The sequence below is a fragment of the Podarcis gaigeae genome (assembly GCF_964106915.1).
Source record: "Podarcis gaigeae genome assembly, chromosome: Z".
Lineage (NCBI taxonomy): Eukaryota > Metazoa > Chordata > Lepidosauria > Squamata > Lacertidae > Podarcis > Podarcis gaigeae.
Window position 1 is genome coordinate 528,260 of NC_139691.1, and position 19,445 is coordinate 547,704.

The following is a 19,445-nucleotide window of genomic DNA, read 5'->3' on the forward strand; positions in this document are numbered from 1 at the left end:
GATCCAGCCCTGTGTTATTGGTTATTGATCCAGTCCCACCTTATTGATTATCAATCCAGCCCCATGTGATTGATTATTGATCCAGCCCTGTGTGATTGATTATCAATCCAGCCCTATGTTATTGGTTATCGATCCAGCCCAGCGTGATTATCGATCCAGCCCTGTGTTATTGGTTATTGATCCAGTCCCACCTTATTATCGATCCAGCCCTGTGTTATTGGTTATTGATCCAGTCCCACCTTATTGATTATCAATCCAGCCCCATGTGATTGATTATTGATCCAGCCCTGTGTGATTGATTATCAATCCAGCCCTATGTTATTGGTTATCGATCCAGCTCCGTGTGATTATCGATCCAGCCCTGTGTTATTGGTTATTGATCCAGTCCCACCTTATTGATTATCAATCCAGCCCCATGTGATTGGCTATCGATCCAGCCCTGTGTGATTGATTACCAATCCAATAAAGCATTCAAATATTTAGTGATTGATCTGGCCCCGTTATTGGTTATCGATCCAGCCCTGTGTGATTTTCGATCCATCGCCGTGTGATTGGTTATCAATCCAGCCCCACCTTATTGATTATCAATCCAGCCCTGTGTTATTGGTTATTGATCCAGTCCCACCTTATTATCAATCCAGCTCCATGTTATTGGTTATCGATCCAGCCCTGTTATTGATTACCAGTCCAATAAAGCATTCAAATATTTAGTGATTGATCTGGCCCCGTTATTGATTATCAATCCAGCCCTGTGCTATTGATTATTGATCCAGTCCCACCTTATTATCAATCCAGCCCCATGTGATTGGCTATCGATCCAGCCCTGTGTTATTGATTATCAATCCAGCCCTACCTTTTTGGTTATTGATCCAGTCTCACCTTATTATCAATCCAGCCCTGCGTGATTATTGATCCAGCCCTGTGTTATTGGTTATTGATCCAGTCCCACCTTATTGATTATCAATCCAGCCCCATGTGATTGGCTATTGATCCAGCTCCGTGTGATTGATTATCGATCCAATACATCATTTAAATACTTAGTCTGTCCCCTAAATACTTAGATCTGGCCCCATGTTATTGCTTATTGATCCAGTCCCACCTTATTGATTATCAATCCAGCCCCGTGTGATTATCAATCCAATAAATCATTTAAATACCTAGTGATTGATCTGGCCCCATGGTATTGGTTATTGATGCAGCCCTGCGTGATTATCGATCCAGCCCTGTGTTATTGATTATCAATCCAGCCCCATGTTATTGGTTATTGATCTAGCTCTGTGTGATTGATTATCGATCCAGTCCCACCTTATCAATCCAGCCCTGTGTGATTGATTATCAATCCAATAAATCATTTAAATACTGAGTGATTGATCCGGCCCCATGGTATTGGATATCGATCCAGCCCTGCGTGATTGATTATCGATCCAGCCCTGTGTGATTGATTATAGATCCAGCCCTACCTTATTGGTTATCGATCCAGCCCAGCGTGATTCTTGATCCAGCCCTGTGTTATTGGTTATTGATCCAGTCCCACCTTATTGATTATCAATCCAGCCCCATGTGATTGGTTATCGATCCAGCCCTGTGTGATTGATTATCAATCCGGCCCTATGTTATTGGTTATCGATCCAGCCCAGCGTGATTATCGATCCAGCCCTGTGTTATTGGTTATTGATCCAGTCCCACCTTATTGATTATCAATCCAGCCCCATGTGATTGGTTATCGATCCAGCCCTGTGTGATTGATTATCAATCCGGCCCTATGTTATTGGTTATCGATCCAGCTCCGTGTGATTATCGATCCAGCCCTGTGTTATTGGTTATTGATCCAGTCCCACCTTATTGATTATCAATCCAGCCCCATGTGATTGGCTATCGATCCAGCCCTGTGTGATTGATTACCAATCCAATAAAGCATTCAAATATTTAGTGATTGATCTGGCCCCGTTATTGGTTATCGATCCAGCCCTGTGTGATTTTCGATCCATCGCCGTGTGATTGGTTATCAATCCAGCCCCACCTTATTGATTATCAATCCAGCCCTGTGTTATTGGTTATTGATCCAGTCCCACCTTATTATCAATCCAGCTCCATGTTATTGGTTATCGATCCAGCCCTGTTATTGATTACCAGTCCAATAAAGCATTCAAATATTTAGTGATTGATCTGGCCCCGTTATTGATTATCAATCCAGCCCTGTGCTATTGATTATTGATCCAGTCCCACCTTATTATCAATCCAGCCCCATGTGATTGGCTATCGATCCAGCCCTGTGTTATTTATTATCAATCCAGCTCTACTTTATTGGTTTTCGATCCAGCCCTGTGTTATTGATTATCAATCCAGCCCTACCTTTTTGGTTATTGATCCAGTCTCACCTTATTATCAATCCAGCCCTGCGTGATTATTGATCCAGCCCTGTGTTATTGGTTATTGATCCAGTCCCACCTTATTGATTATCAATCCAGCCCCATGTGATTGGCTATTGATCCAGCTCCGTGTGATTGATTATCGATCCTATACATCATTTAAATACTTAGTCTGTCCCCTAAATACTTAGATCTGGCCCCATGTTATTGCTTATTGATCCAGTCCCACCTTATTGATTATCAATCCAGCCCCGTGTGATTATCAATCCAATAAATCATTTAAATACCTAGTGATTGATCTGGCCCCATGGTATTGGTTATTGATGCAGCCCTGCGTGATTATCGATCCAGCCCTGTGTGATTGATTATAGATCCAGCCCTACCTTATTGGTTATCGATCCAGCCCTGCGTGATTCTTGATCCAGCCCTGTGTTATTGGTTATTGATCCAGTCCCACCTTATTGGTTATCAATCCAGCCCCATGTGATTGGTTATCGATCCAGCACGGCGTGATTGATTATCGATCCAATACATCATTTAAATACTTAGATCTGGCCCCATGTTATTGGTTATTGATACAGTGTCTGTCATTGATTATCTATCAATCCATCTACGTTTTATTGATTACCAATCCATCCCTGTGTGATTGATTACCAATCCGGCCCCGTGTGATCGATTATCGATCCATTGACATGTCATTGATCATCAACCCAGCCCAGTGTCATTGATTATCAATCCATCTACGTTTTATTGATTATCAATCCATCCCCGTGTGATTGATTACCAATCCAGCCCCGTGTGATCGATTATTGATCCATTGACATGTCATTGATTATCAATCCATCTACGTATTATTGATTACCAATCCATCCCCGTGTGATTGATTACCAATCCGGCCCCGTGTGATCGATTATTGATCCATTGACATGTCATTGATTATCAATCCATCTACGTATTATTGATTACCAATCCATCCCTGTGTGATTGATTACCAATCCAGCCCCATGTGATCGATTATCGATCCGTCTGATTGGCTCTCAATCCAGGCCCTCCTCCTCCAATCCCGAGAAGGGCGCGCTCTGCACATGCTCAGAGGCGCCCCGGTTTCCCTTGAACCCACAACCAGGAGACACTCTAGGAATATATATATATATATATCTCTTTATTGAGGGCATTCGCAAGAAGGGGAACAAGATGGCGCCCTAGAGGGGCTTCTATGGGGCGGGTCAGTCTGGATGACCGTGGGGGTCCCTTCCCTCTCTATGATCCCTTCATAACCGGCTGGAGGTCCTAGAGAGGTCCCACTCTGCGTCCAAATTTCCCCATAGAGGTCTCAAATCCTAGATTGTCCCCGCCTGAAGATGTTGAACCCGGGCTTGGAGCGGAAGCAAAGCTTGATGGGAAATTGGGGAGGCTGAAGAATCCTAGAAGGGTCAGGCTGGAGGACCGGGAGGGGTCCCTTCCCTCTCTATGGTCCTTTGCAAGGAGGTCGGGCTGGATGACCTGGAGGAGTCCCTTCCCCTCTCTATGATACTGTAATAAGGTGCTGGATGTCCCAGAGAGGTCCCTTCCCTCTCTATGATCCCTTGCAAGGGGGTCAGGCTGGAGGACCTGGAGGGTTCCCATCCCTCTCTATTATTCCCTAAGAACGGGCTGGAGGTCCCTTCTCTCTCTATGATCCCCTAATAACCGGCTGGATGTCCTAGAGGGGTCCCTTCCCTCTCTATGATCCTTTGCAAGGGGGTCAGGCTGGATGTCCTAGAGGGGTCCCTCCCCTCTCTATGATCGCTGGGTGTCCTAGAGAGTTCCTTTCTCTATGATCCCTTGCAGGGGGTCAGGCTGGATGACCTAGAGAGGTCCCTCCTCTCTCTATGATCCTTTGCAAGAGGGTCAGGCTGGATGACCTAGAGAGGTCCCTTCTCTCTCTATGATCCTTTGCAAGAGGGTCAGGCTGGATGTCCTAGAGAGGTCCCTTCCCTCTCTATGATCCCCAAATAACATGCCGGAGGTCCTAGAGAGGTCCCTCCCTCTCTATGATCCTTTGCAAGGGGGTCAGGCTGGATGACCTGGAGAGGTCCCTTCCTTCTCTATGATCCCCAAATAACATGCCGGAGGTCCTAGAGAGGTCCCTACCCTCTATATGATCCTTTGCAAGAGGGTCCCTTCCCTCTCTATGATCCCCTCAGAAATGCCTGGATGTCCTAGAGAGGTCCCTTCCCTCTCTATGATCCCCTCAGAAATGCCTGGATGTCCTAGAGAGGTTCCTTCCCTCTCTATGGTCCCCTAATAGCCCCTTGCAAGGGGGTCAGGCTGGATGACCTGGAGGGGTCCCTTCTCTCTCTATGATCGCTGGGTGTCCTAGAGAGTTCCTTTCTCTATGATCCCTTGCAGGGGGTCAGGCTGGATGTCCTAGAGAGGTCCCTTCTCTCTCTATGATCCTTTGCAAGAGGGTCAGGCTGGAGGACCTGGAGGGTTCCCTCCCCTCTCTATGATCGCTGGGTGTCCTAGAGAATTCCTTTCTCTATGATCCCTTGCAGGGGGTCAGGCTGGATGTCCTAGAGAGGTCCCTTCTCTCTCTATGATCCTTTGCAAGTGGGTCAGGCTGGATGTCCTAGAGGGGTCCCTTCCCTCTCTATGATCGCTGGGTGTCCTAGAGAGTTCCTTTCTCTATGATCCCTTGCAGGGGGTCAGGCTGGATGACCTAGAGAGGTCCCTTCTCTCTCTATGATCCTTTGCAAGAGGGTCAGGCTGGAGGACCTGGAGGGTTCCCTCCCCTCTCTATGATCGCTGGGTGTCCTAGAGAGTTCCTTTCTCTATGATCCCTTGCAGGGGGTCAGGCTGGATGACCTAGAGAGGTCCCTTCTCTCTCTATGATCCTTTGCTAGAGGGTCAGGCTGGAGGACCTGGAAGGGTCCCTCCTCTCTCTATGATCCGTGGATTTCCTAGAGGGGTCCCTTACCTCTCTATGGTCCTTTGCAAGGAGGTCGGGCTGGATGACCTGGAGGAGTCCCTTCCCCTCTCTATGATACTGTAATAAGGTGCTGGATGTCCTAGAGGGGTCCCTTCCCTCTCTATGATCCTTTGCAAGGGGGTCGGGCTGGATGACCTGGAGAGGTCCCTTCCTTCTCTATGATCCCCAAATAACATGCCGGAGGTCCTAGAGAGGTCCCTTCCCTCTCTATGATCCCCTCAGAAATGCCTGGATGTCCTAGAGAGGTTCCTTCCCTCTCTATGGTCCCCTACTAGCCCCTTGCAAGGGGGTCAGGCTGGATGACCTGGAGGGGTCCCTTCCCTCTCCATGATCGCTGGGTGTCCTAGAGAGTTCCTTTCTCTATGATCCCTTGCAGGGGGTCAGGCTGGATGTCCTAGAGAGGTCCCTTCTCTCTCTATGATCCTTTGCAAGAGGGTCAGGCTGGAGGACCTGGGAGGGGTCCCTCCTCTCTCTACGATCCCTGGATTTCCTAGAGGGGTCCCTTACCTCTCTATGACCCCCTAATAAGGTGCTGGAGGACCTAGAGGGGTCCCTTCCTACTCTAGCCACGCCCCCTTTTGCCCCCCACCCCAATTCCTCTCAATCGTCCAATCAGAGAGGCCTGTTGGCCGGAAGGGGGAAATCGTCTCTCAATAGTCCAATGGCAGAGTCCCGTTGGGCGGAGCCTGGGAATCGTCCAATCGGGGAGGTACGTTGGGTGGAGCCTGTAAACCGCCCGGCAACAGAACCCTGAAGCCGTCCAATGAGAAGAGTCCCGTTGGGCGGCGTCTGTAAACCGCCCGGCAACAGAGCCCAGAATCGTCCAATGACGGAGTCCCGTTGGGCGGAGCCAGGAAGTCATCCAATGACATGGGGCGGAGCCTGGAAATCGTCCAATTACAGAGCTCCGTTGAGTAGCGGACGAAAACCGCCCGGCGACAGAGCCTTGAAGTCGTCCAATGACAGAGTCCCATTGAGTAGCGGACAGAAACTGCCCGGCAACAGAGCCCTGAAATGGTCCAATGACAGAGTCCCGTTGGGCGGAGCCTGGGAATCGTCCAATCAGGGAGGTACGTTGGGTGGAGCCTGTAAACTGCCCGGCAACAGAGCCCTGAAGTCGTCCAATGAGTCCCGTTGGGCGGAGCCTGGAAATCGTCCAATTACAGAGCTCCGTTGAGCAGCGGACGAAAACCGCCCGGCGACAGAGCCTTGAAGTCGTCCAATGACAGAGTCCCATTGAGTAGCGGACAGAAACTGCCCGGCAACAGAGCCCTGAAATGGTCCAATGACAGAGTCCCGTTGGGCGGAGCCTGGAAATCGTCCAATTACAGAGCTCCGTTGAGCAGCGGACGAAAACCGCCCGGCGACAGGGCCTTGAAATGGTCCAATGACAGAGTCCCGTTGGCCGATTGCATGGAAACAGCCCGGCGACGGAGCCTGGAAATCCTCCAATTGGGTGGCGCCGGGAAATCGTCCAATCACAGAGCTCCGTCGGGCGACGTCCGTAATCTGCCCGGCAACAGGGTCTTGAAATTGTCCAATCACAGCGCTCCGACGGGTGACGTCTGTAATCTGCCCGGCAACAGGGCCTTGAAATCGTCCAATCACACAGTGCCGTTGGGCGACGTCCGTAATCTGCCCGGCGACAGAGCCCCAAATCGTCCAATCACAGAGCTCCGTTGGGCGATGTCCGTAATCTGCCTGGTGACAGAGGCCCAAATAGTCCAATCACAAAGCTCCGTCGGGCGAAGTCCGTAATCTGCCCGGCAACAGAGCCCCAATTCGTCCAATCACAGAGCTCCGTTGGGCGATGTCCGTAATCTGCCTGGTGACAGAGGCCCAAATAGTCCAATCACAAAGCTCCGTCGGGCGACGTCCGTAATCTGCCCGGCGACAGAGCCCCAATTCGTCCAATCACAGAGATCCGTTGGGCGATGTCCGTAATCTGCCCGGCAACAGAGCTCCAAATCGTCCTATCACGGAGCCCGGAAAAAGTCGAATGAGAGAGTCCCGTTGAACGGTGATGGCAAATGGTCCAATCACAGAGCTCCGTCCGTCATCTGCCCGGCAACAGAGCCCCGAATCGTCCAATCACAGAGCTCCGTCGGGCAACGTCCGTAATCTGCCCGGCGACAGATGCCCAAATCGTCCAGTCACAGAGCTCCGTACGTCATCTGCCCGGCAACAGAGCCCCGAATCGTCCAATCACAGAGCTCCGTCGGGCGACGTCCGTAATCTGCCCGGCGACAGATGCCCAAATCGTCCAGTCACAGAGCTCCGTCCGTCATCTGCCCGGCAACAGAGCCCCAATTCGTCCAATCACAGAGCTCCGTCGGGCGACGTCCGTAATCTGCCCGGCAACAGAGCCCCAAATCGTCCAGTCACAGAGCTCCGTCCGTCATCTGCCCGGGTTCGAATCCCATGATGGGCTCCCGTGTCCTGGGTTCGAGGGTCCCGGGTTCAAGCCCCAATCCCGCCTCCCGGGCTCCGGGTTCGAATCCCACGACGGAGTCCTGGCACCCAATGAGATGACGGGTTCCCGTGTCCCGGGTTCGAATCCCATGACCTTCTTCCGGGTCCCAGGTTGCGGGTTCGATTCCCATGACGGTGCAGGAATCGGTGGGGTTCAAGTGCAGAAACCCCGGGGGAAATCCGGCGGGTCCCGTGTCCCGGGTTCGAGTCCATGTCCCGGGTCCCGGGTTCAAGTCACACAATGGGGGAAATCCCACTGGTCCCGGGTTCGAGTCCCCTTCTGGGCTTGCAGGTCCCGGGTTCGAGTCCCCTTCTGGGCTTGCAGCTCCCGGGTTCGAGTCCCATGACGGCGCAGAAACCCCGGGGGAAATCCGACGGGTCCCGTGTCCCGGGTTCGAGTCCATGTCCCGGGTCCCGGGTTCAAGTCACACAATGGGGGAAATCCCACTGGTCCCGGGTTCGAGTCCCCTTCTGGGCTTGCAGGTCCCGGGTTCGAGTCCCATGATGGTGCAGAAACCCCGGGGGAAATCCGACGGGTCCCGTGTCCCGGGTTCGAGTCCATGTCCCGGGTCCCGGCTTCGAGTCCCACTCCAGCCTCCCATGTCCCGGGTTCGAGTCCCATGACAGTGCAGGAATCGACAGGGCCCCGGGTCCAAGTCCCGTTCACAGGACAGCCCAGGAAGCCACTGGATTCCTCCCCGGTGGGTCCCGGGTCCAAATCACATGACGTGGTTGCGGGTTCGAATGTCCTGGGTTCCGGGTTCAAGTCACGGGATGGCGCAGGAAACCCGGGGGAAATCCGACGGGTCCCGGGTTCGAGTCCCATGACGGTGCAGAAATCGACGGGGTCCTTGGTCCCGGGTTCGAGTCACATGACAGAGTCCTGGGTTCGAGTCCCCTTCTGGGCTTGCAGGTCCCGGGTTCGAGTCCCACGACGGTGCAGAATCCCTGGGGGAAATCCGACGGGTCCTGTGTCCCGGGTTCGAGTCCATATCCCGGGTCCTGGGTTCAAGTCACATGATGGCGCAGGAAACCCGGGGGAAATCCCACTGGTCCCGGGTTCGAGTCCCCTTCTGGTCCCGGGTTCAAGTCACGGGATGGTGCAGAAACCCCGGGGGGAATCCGACGGGTCCCGGGTTCGAGTCCCATGACGGTGCAGAAACCCTGGGGGAAATCCGGCGGGTTCGGGTCCATGTCCCGGGTTCAAATCACAGCACAGCGCAGGAAGCGGCGGGTTCCGATTGGCCGGCTCGGCCGGGGGGAGGCGGGTCTTGACGGCCAGGGCGGCCAATCGGTAGCCGGTGAAAAGGACCGTTTTCCGTTCCGATTGGCAGGAAATGAATTCCACTCCAGCCTCCCGGGTTCGAGTCGCATGACGGTGCAGAAACCCTGGGGGAAATTCGGCGGGTCCTGTGTCCCGGGTTCGAGTCCATGTCCCGGGTCCCGGGTTCAAGTCACACAATGGGGGAAATCCCACTGGTCCCGGGTTCGAGTCCCCTTCTGGTCCCGGGTTCAAGACACGGGATGGTGCAGAAACCCCGGGGGGAATCCGACGGGTCCCGGGTTCGAGTCACATGACGGTGCAGAAACCCTGGGGGAAATTCGGCGGGTCCTGTGTCCCGGGTTCGAGTCCATATCCCGGGCTGCGGGTTCGAGTCACATGACAGCGCAGGAAGCCACCGGAATACGCCGCCCCGCAATCCTGCCGGAAGCTCCGATAGCAGCCTCTCTCTGATTCGCCGGCGCCCCAGGGCGGCGGGTTGCGATTGGCCGGCTCGGCCGGGGGGAGGCGGGCCAGGAGGCGGGTCTTGACGGCCAGGGCGGCCAATCGGTAGCCGGTGAAAAGGACCGTTTTCCGTTCCGATTGGCGGGAAATGAACTTGGATTTGGGACGCGGGTTCGAGTCACATGACGGGCTTCCGGGCTCCTGGGTCCCGGGTTCAAGACACATGACATGGTTGCGGGTTCGAATCACATGATGGCCTCCTGGGTCCCGGGTTTGAGTCCCACTCCAGCCTCCCGTGTCCCGGGTTCAAGTCACATGACGGGCTGCGGGTTCAAGTCCCATGAAAGGCTCCCGGGTCCCAGGTTGCGGGTTCGACTCACATGACGTGGTTGCGGGCTCCGGGTTCAAATCCCATTCTGGCCTCCCGTGTCCCGGGTTCAAGTCCCATGACAGGGTCCCGGGCTCCGGGTTCGAATCACATGACGGGTCCCATTCCGGCCTCCCATGTCCCGGGTTCAAGTCCCATGACGGGCTTCCAGGCTCCGGGTTCGAATCACATGACGGGTCCCATTCTGGCCTCCCATGTCCCGGGTTCAAGTCACATGACGGGCTTCCAGGCTCTGGGTTCAAGTCCCATTAAGGGCTCCCGGGTCCCAGGTTGCGGGTTCGACTCACATGACGTGGTTGCAGGCTCCGGGTTCAAATCAATCCCATTCCGGCCTCCCATGTCCCGGGTTCAAGTCCCATGACAGGGTCCCGGGCTCCGGGTTCGAATCACATGACGGGTCCCATTCCGGCCTCCCATGTCCCGGGTTCAAGTCCCATGACGGGCTTCCAGCCTCCGGGTTTGAATCACATGACGGGTGCGGGTTCAAGTCCCATGAAAGGCTCCCGGGTGCCAGGTTGCGGGTTCAAATCACATGACGTGGTTGCAGGCTCCGGGTTCAAATCAATCCCATTCCGGCCTCCCGTGTCCCGGGTTCAAGTCCCATGACAGGGTGCTGGGTTCGAATCACATGACAGGCTTCCAGGCTCCGGGTTCAAGTCCCATGAAGGGCTCCGGGGTGCCAGGTTGCGGGTTCGACTCACATGACGTGGTTGCAGGCTCCGGGTTCAAATCAATCCCATTCCGGCCTCCCATGTCCCGGGTTCAAGTCACATGACAGGCTTCCAGGCTCTGGGTTCAAGTCCCACTCCGGCCTCCTGTGTCCCAGGTTCGAATCACATGACGGGTCCTATTCCGGGCTCCCATGTCCCGGGTTCAAGTCACATGACGGGCTTCCAGGTCTTGGGTTCGAATCCCATGACGGGCTTCCAGGCTCCGGGTTGAAGTCACATGACAGGGTCCCGGGTTCGAGTCCCCTTCTGGGCTTGCAGCTCCCGGGTTCAAGTCCCATGACGGTGCAGGAAGCGACAGGGTCCCTGGTCCCGGGTTCAAGTCCCATGACGGTGCAGGAATTGACAGGGTCCCTGGTCCCGGGTTCAAGTCCCATGACGGTGCAGGAATCGACAGGGTCCCTGGTCCCGGGTTCAAGTCACATGACAGGGTCGTGGGTTAGAGTCCCCTTCTGGGCTTGCAGGTCCCGGGTTCGAGTCACATGACAGCGCAGGAGACAACGGGCTGCCAGGTCCCGGGTTCGAGTCCGTGTCCCGGGTCCCGTGTTCGAGTCACATGACCTGGGTTCGAGTCCGTGTCCCGGGTCCAAGTCACATGAAAGCGCAGGAGATGACGGGGTGCCAGGTCCCGGGTTCGAGTCCGTGTCCCAGGTCCCAGGTCCGAGTCACATGACCTGGGTTCGAGTCCATGTCCCGGGTCTGAGTCACATGACAGCGCAGGAGACAACGGGCGGCCAGGTCCCGGGTTCGAGTCCGTGTCCCGGGTCCCGGGTCCGAGTCACATGACAGCGCAGGAGACAACAGGCTGGCGCCCCAGGGCGGCGGGTTCCGATTGGCCGGCTCGGCCGGGGGGAGGCGGGCCAGGAGGCGGGTCTTGACGGCCAGGGCGGCCAATCCGTAGTCGGTGAAGAGGACCGTTTCCTGTTTGCAGGAGGGGCAGGAAATGAACTTGGATTTGGGACGCGGGTTCGAGTCACATGACAGGCTCCGGCGTCCCGGGTTCGAATCACATGATGGGCTTCTGGGCTCCGGGTTTGAGTCACATGACAGGCTGCGGGGTCCCGGGTTCAAATCACATGACTGGTTTCCGGGCTCCGGGTTCGAATCACATGACAGGGCACCGGGTTCGAGTCACATGACAGTGCAGTAACCCCGGGGGAAATTCGACGGGTCCCGGGTTCGAGAACCATGATGGCGCAGGAGACAACGGGCGGCCAAGTCCCGGGTTCGAGTCCGTGTCCCGGGTTCGAGTCACATGACAGCGCAGGAGACAACGGGCTGCCAGCTCCCGGGTTCGAGTCCGTGTCCCGGGTCCGAGTCACATGACAGCGCAGGAGACAACGGGCGGCCAAGTCCCGGGTTCGAGTCTGTGTCCCGTGTCAGAGTCACATGACAGCGCAGGAGACGACGGGCGGCCAGGTCCCGGGTTCGAGTCCGTGTCCCGGGTCCCGGGTCCGAGTCACATGACAGCACAGGAGACAACGGGCTGCCAGGTCCCGGGTTCGAGTCACATGACAGCGCAGGAGACAACGGGCTGCCAGGTCCCGGGTTCGAGTCCGTGTCCCGTGTTCGAGTCACATGACAGCGCAGGAGACAACGGGCTGCCAGGTCCCGGGTTCGAGTCCGCGTCCCGTGTCCCGGGTCCGAGTCACATGACAGTGCAGGAGACAACGGGCTGCCAAGTCCCGGGTTCGAGTCACATGACAGCGCAGGAGACAACGGGCTGCCAGCTCCCGGGTTCGAGTCCATGTCCCGTGTTCGAGTCACATGACAGCGCAGGAGACAACGGGCTGCCAAGTCCCGGGTTCGAGTCACATGACAGCGCAGGAGACAACGGGCTGCCAGCTCCCGGGTTCGAGTCCGTGTCCCGGGTCCCGTGTTCGAGTCACATGACCCGTGTTCGAGTCCGTGTCCCGGGTCCGAGTCACATGACAGCGCAGGAGACAACGGGCTGCCAGGTCCCGGGTTCGAGTCCGTGTCCCGGGTCCGAGTCACATGACAGCGCAGGAGACAACGGGCTGCCAGGTCCCGGGTTCGAGTCCGTGTCCCATGTTCGAGTCACATGACAGCGCAGGAGACAACGGGCTGCCAAGTCCCGGGTTCGAGTCACATGACAGCGCAGGAGACAACGGGCTGCCAGCTCCCGGGTTCGAGTCCGTGTCCCGGGTCCCGTGTTCGAGTCACATGACCCGTGTTCGAGTCCGTGCCCCGGGTCTGAGTCACATGACAGCGCAGGAGACAACGGGCTGCCAGCTCCCGGGTTCGAGTCCGTGTCCCGGGTCCTGTGTTCGAGTCACATGACCTGGGTTCGAGTCCATGTCCCGGGTCTGAGTCACATGACAGCGCAGGAGACAACGGACTGCCAGGTCCTGGGTTCGAGTCCGTGTCCCGGGTCCGAGTCACATGACAGCGCAGGAGACAACGGGCTGGCGCCCCAGGGCGGCGGGTTCCGATTGGCCGGCTCGGCCGGGGGGAGGCGGGCCAGGAGGCGGGTCTTGACGGCCAGGGCGGCCAATCCGTAGTCGGTGAAGAGGACCGTTTCCCATTTGCAGGAGGGGCAGGAAATGAACTTGGATTTGGGACGCGGGTTCGAGTCACATGACAGGCTCCGGCGTCCCGGGTTCGAATCACATGATGGGCTTCTGGGCTCCGGGTTTGAGTCACATGACAGGCTCCGGCGTCCGGGTTCGAATCACATGATGGGCTTCTGGGCTCCGGGTTTGAGTCACATGACAGGCTGCGGGGTCCCGGGTTCAAATCACATGATGGTCTTCCGGGCTCTGTGTTCGAATCACATGACTGGTTTCCGGGCTCCGGGTTCGAATCACATGACAGGGCACCGGGTTCGAGTCACATGACAGTGCAGTAACCCCGGGGGAAATTCGACGGGTCCCGGGTTCGAGAACCATGATGGCGCAGGAGACAGCGGGCTGCCAAGTCCCGGGTTCGAGTCCGTGCCCCGGGTCTGAGTCACATGACAGCGCAGGAGACAACGGGCTGCCAGGTCCCGGGTTCGAGTCCGTGTCCCGGGTCCGAGTCACATGACAGCGCAGGAGACAACGGGCTGCCAGGTCCCGGGTTCGAGTCACATGACAGCGCAGGAGACAACGGGCTGCCAGGTCCTGGGTTCAAGTCCGTGTCCCAGGTCCCGTGTTCAAGTCACATGACCCGGGTTCGAGTCCATGTCCCGGGTCCGAGTCACATGACGGCGCAGGAAGCGACGGGATTCCTCACCCGGCAATTGCACGCCGCCCCGCAATACTGCCGGAAGCTCTGATAGCAGCCTCTCTCTGCTTCCCAGGGCGGCGGCGGGTTCCGATTGGCCGGCTCGGCCTGGGGGAGGCGGGCCAGGAGGCGGGTGTTGACGGCCAGGGCGGCCAATCCGTAGTCGGTGAAGAGGACCGTTTCCCGTTTGCAGGAGGGGCAGGAAATGAACTTGTACTTGGGACACGATTCGTAGAGGATCTGCAGACATTCCTCACAGACCGAGTGGAGGCAGGAGAGGAGGCGGGGCCTCTTGTGGGCGGAGTTGTAGGCGTGGCCGCAGGTGGGGCACTCTAGGGATTCGGCGCCGGGAGGACTGGCGGGCAGGGCGTATTGGTTGGCGATCACCTGGCCCCCCGGGAAGTAGGCCGGCCCCGGGTTCGAGGCCAGGGGCTGGGCCACGCCCTCGTTGGCGATGACCTCGGCGGGGGGGAACTTCCTGTGGAGCTCGGGGAACTTCCTGTTGGGGAGGACGTCGTTGGGGGGGAACTTCCTGTGGAGCTCAGGGAACTTCCTGTTGGGGAGGAGGTCGTGGGCCTCGTTGAACTTCCTGTTGTTGGGGAGGACGTCGTTGGGGGGGAACTTCCTGTTGGGGAGGACGTCGTCGTTGGGGGGGAACTTCCTGTGGAGCTCGGGGAACTTCCTGTTGGAGAGGATTTCGTGGGCCTCGTGGAACTTCCTGTTGGGGAGGAGGTCGTCGTTGGGGGGGAACTTCCTGTTGTTGAGGAGGTCGTCGTTGGGGGGAAACTTCCTGTGGAGCTCGGGGAACTTCCTGTTGGAGAGGACGTCGTTGGCGATGACCTCGCTGGTGGGGAACTTCCTGTTGGCCTCATGGAACTTCCTGTTGGCCAAGAGGTCCTCGTTGGGGAACTTCCTGTTGAGCTCATGGAACTTCCTGTGGGGCCCCGGAGGGCCCTTGAGGCAGGACATGAGGAGGGCGGTCACCTGGCTAACGTCGGGAGGCGGGGCAGGAAGAGGAAGTGGGGCTTTTGAGGCGGGCCCGGGGACGCATCCTCCTGGGGGCGGGAAGGAAGGGATGATGGCGGGAGGACCTGGGGGAGGAAACAGAGAGAGAGAGAGAAAGGCTAGAGGGGACGTCGAGATTCGAACCCGTTTCCCGACAGGCCATAGAGTTCTAGGAAATTCGCATTCGTTTCCCGACATGCCATAGAGTTCTGGGATCCTAGAGGGGATTTTTTTTTTGCAGGCGAGGGAAGCTGATTTCGTTTCCTGTTTGGAACAGCATGCATTGCCATAGAGGTCTGGAAGCCTAGAAGGGATTTTCCATGCAAGGAAAGCTTACCATAGAGTTCTAGGATCCTAGAGAGAATCCCCCCCCCTTTTTTGACAGATTGCATTTCCATAGAGTTCTAGGATCCTAGAGAGGATTTTTCCCCTTTTTGACAGAATGCATTTCCATAGAGTTCTAGAAGCCTAGAGGGGATTCCCCCCCCCCCCTGGACAGAATGCATTTCCATAGAGTTCTAGAAGCCTAGAGAGGATTTCTCCCCCCCCCTTGACCGAATGCATTTCCATAGAGTTCTAGGATCCTAGAGAGGATTTTTCATTTTTGGACAGAATGCATTTCCATAGAGTTCTAGGATCCTAGAGAGGATTCCCCCCCCCCTTTTTGGACAGAATGCATTTCCATAGAGTTCTAGAAGCCTAGAGAGGATTCCCCCCCCCCTTTGACCGAATGCATTTCCATAGAGTTCTAGGATCCTAGAGAGGATTTTTCCCCCTTTTTGACAGAATGCATTTCCATAGAGTTCTAGAAGCCTAGAGGGGATTCCCCCCCCCACAGATTGCATTTCCATAGAGTTCTAGGATCCTAGAGAGGATTTTTCCTTTTTTGGACAGAATGCATTTCCATAGAGTTCTAGGATCCTAGAGAGGATTTTTCCTTTTTTGGACAGAATGCATTTCCATAGAGTTCTAGAAGCCTAGAGGGGATTCCCCCCCCCCCCTTTGGACAGATTGCATTTCCATAGAGTTCTAGAAACCTAGAGAGGATTTTTCCTTTTTGGACAGAATGCATTTCCATAGAGTTCTAAGATCCTAGAGAGGATTCCCCCCCCCTTTTTGGACAGAATGCATTTCCATAGAGTTCTAGGATCCTAGAGAGGATGTTTCCTCTTTTTTAATAGCATGCCTGGCCATGGAGTTCTAAAAGCCTAGAGGGGATTCCCTCCCATTTTTTTACAGCATGCATTTCCATAGAGTTATGGAAGTCTAGAGGGGATTTTCCATGTGAGGAAAGTTTTATTATTTAATATATTTATTTCCACAGAGTTCTAGAATCCTAGAGGGGAATCCCCCCCCCATGCAAATAAACCTCTCCCCCCCATGTATTTCCATAGAGTTCTAAAATCCTAGAGGGGGTTTTGCATAGGAAGGAAGCTCATTTCTTTCCCCGTTTTTTTTAAGAGCATGCATGGCCATAGAGTTGTAGATCCTAGAGGGGATTTGCCCCCCCCTTTTTTGGCAGCATGTGTTTCCATAGAGTTCTAGGGTCCTAGAGGGATTATAATATAATATAATATAATATAATATAATATAATAATATACTGTAATTGAATTTTATACTTTATACTTTAAATTGAACGTACATAATATATATGATATACATAATGCTTAATCTATGTTATGTATATAATATAATATATAATTAATAAAATAAAATAAAATAAAATAAAATAAAATAAAATAATATACATAATACATACTGTAATTGAATTTTATACTTTGTAATTTAAATGGAATGTACATAAGATATATGATATACATAATACATAATATATGTTGCGTATATAATATAACATATAATATAATTAATAAAATAAAATAAAATAATATACATAATACATACTGTAATTGAATTTTATACTTTGTAATTTAAATGGAATGTACATTAGATATATGATATACATAATACATAATCTATGTTATGTATATAATACAATATATAATATAATTAATAAAATAAAATAAAATAAAATAAGATAATATAATATTACATAAATTTTAATTTTCACCAAAATCAAAATAAAATAAAATAAAATAAAATAAAATAAAAATATAATATAATATAATATAATATAATATAATATAATATAATATAATATAATATAATATAATATAATATAATATAATTTTAGCCCAAAATCAAAATAAAATAAAATAAAATAAAATAAAATAAAATAAAATAATATACATAATTTTTCATTTTCACCAAAATCAAAATACCCCAAAGGACCCACCTGGAGCCAGGGAGGGGGCGCGGGGTCAGGATGGCGTCCCTTTTCCCCGCAAGCAGAAAGCGAGGCGTTCGGATCCTTCGCCCTCGGCGCCTGGAAGCAGAGCAAGGAGGAGGAAAGGGCTAGAGAGGACTCTGCGGAGCCACTTCCTCTCGGGACAGGAAGTGGGCGTGGTTTCCCCTGTCAAGCCTTCTCCCCTGTCAATCTGCCCTCCTTCTCCCCTGTCCATCACTCTCCATCTTGTCAATCACTCTCCAGATGCCGTCAATCACCCTAGCCCTCCCCTGTCAATCATTCTCCGACTTCCATCCTTCTCCCCTGTCAATCATTCTCCATCTTCCATCCTTCTCTCCTGTCAATCATTCTCCATCTTCCATCCTTCTCCCCTGTCAATCATTCTCCATCTTCCATCCTTCTCTCCTGTCAATCATTCTCCATCTTCCATCCTTCTCCCCGTCAATCACTCTCCATCTTGTCAATCACTCTCCATATGCTGTCAATCACCCTAGCCCTCCCCTGTCAATCATTCTCCATCTTCCATCATTTCCTCCTGTCAATCATTCTCTATTTTCCATCCTTCTACCCTGTCAATCATTCTCCATTTTCCATCATTCCCTCCTGTCAATCATTCTCCATTTTCCATCATTCCCTCCTGTCAATCATTGTCCATCTTCCACCCTTCTCCCCTGTCAATCATTCTCCATCTTCCATCCTCCCCTGTCAATCATTCTCCATCTTCCATGATTTCCTCCTGTCAATCATTATCCTTTTCCATCATTCTCCCCTGTCAATCATTCTCCATCTTCCATCCTTCTCCCCTGTCAATCATTCTCCATCCTCCATCATTCTCCCCTGTCAATCACTCTCCATCTTCCATCCTTCTCCCCTGTCAATCACTCTCCATCTTCCATCCTTCTCCCCTGTCAATCACTCTCCATCTTCCATCCTTCTCCCCTGTCAATCACTCTCCATCTTCCATCCTTCTCCCCTGTCAATCATTCTCCATCTTCCATCCTTCTCCATCTTCCATCCTTCTCCCCTGTCAATCATTCTCCATCTTGTCAATCACTCTCCATATGCTGTCAATCACCCTAGCCCTCCCTGTCAATCATTCTCCATCTTCCATCCTTCTCCCCTGTCAATCATTCTCCATCTTCCATCCTTCTCCCCTGTCCATCATTCTCCATCAATTTGTGGTCAGTTGGGATGACCTGGTGGGATCCCCTTCCCTTCTCACCGGTCAATCAATCAATCAGGCGCCGGGTTCGAGAGGCGACGCTGCTAGTACTTTCCCTCCAAGCGAGCCGGAAGCTTCCCTGCGATCCGATTGGCTGAGGAGGCCTGGAAAGATGCTCCAATTGGTACCCAAAGATGCTGAGAGGGATGCAGGGAAGGAGGAAGGATGCTCCGGTCAAAATTGGTACCCAGGAGGTTGAGGGTGCAGGAAAAGATGCTCCAATTGGTACCCAAAGATGCTGAGAGGGATGCAGGGAAGGAGGAAGGATGCTCAGATCCCAATTGGTACCCAGGGAGATGCTCTGGTACCCAGGAGGTGGAGAGGGATGGAGAGAAGGAGGAAGGATGCTCTTTTCAAAAATTGGTACCCAGGAGGATGAAGGATGGGAAGATGCTCTGGTCCAAATTGGTACCCAAAGATGCGGAGAGGGATGCAGGGAAGGAGGAAGGATGCTCCGGTCAAAATTGGTACCCAGGAGGTTGAGGGTGCAGGAAAAGATGCTCAAATTGGTACCCAAAGATGCTGAGAGGGATGCAGAGAAGGAGGAAGGATGCTCAGATCCCAATTGGTACCCAGGGAGATGCTCTGGTACCCAGGAGGTGGAGAGGGATGCAGGGAAGGATGAAGGATGGAAAGATGCTCTTGTCAAAAATTGGTACCCAGGAGGATGAAGGATGGGAAGATGCTCTGGTCCAAATTGGTACCCAAAGATGCGGAGAGGGATGCAGGGAAGGAGGAAGGATGCAAAGATGCTCAGATCCCAATTGGTACCCAGGGAGATGCTCTGGTACCCAGGAGGTGGAGAGGGATGCAGGGAAGGATGAAGGATGGAAAGATGCTCTTGTCAAAAATTGGTACCCAGGAGGATGAAGGATGGGAAGATGCTCTGGTCCAAATTGGTACCCAAAGATGCTGAGAGGGATGCAGGGAAGGAGGAAGGATGCTCCGGTCAAAATTGGTACCCAGGAGGTTGAGGGTGCAGGAAAAGATGCTCAAATTGGTACCCAAAGATGCTGAGAGGGTACCCAGGGAG

General features: G+C 53.5%; 1 protein-coding gene and 1 long non-coding RNA gene across 2 annotated transcripts; one reads left to right on the top strand and one right to left on the bottom strand.

The window, feature by feature from the left end:
* The first annotated feature begins 11,622 nt into the window (after window positions 1–11,622).
* LOC310836220 lies at window positions 11,623–13,743 on the top strand. The gene is made up of 3 exons (XR_014559930.1): window positions 11,623–11,778; window positions 13,326–13,405; window positions 13,726–13,743. It is a non-coding gene; the product is annotated as an uncharacterized lncRNA (long non-coding RNA).
* A 109-nt stretch (window positions 13,744–13,852) lies between these two features.
* RNF208 (ring finger protein 208) lies at window positions 13,853–15,124 on the bottom strand (the record flags this gene model as incomplete). Its single annotated transcript, XM_083721134.1, has 3 exons — window positions 14,774–15,124; window positions 14,582–14,611; window positions 13,853–14,509 (listed from the first exon to the last, which is right to left on the bottom strand). The coding sequence occupies exons 1-3, from the start codon at window positions 15,080–15,082 to the stop codon at window positions 13,853–13,855; spliced, it is 996 nt and encodes a 331-aa protein (XP_083577260.1). The 5' UTR covers window positions 15,083–15,124.
* Window positions 15,125–19,445: the final 4,321 nt, after the last annotated feature.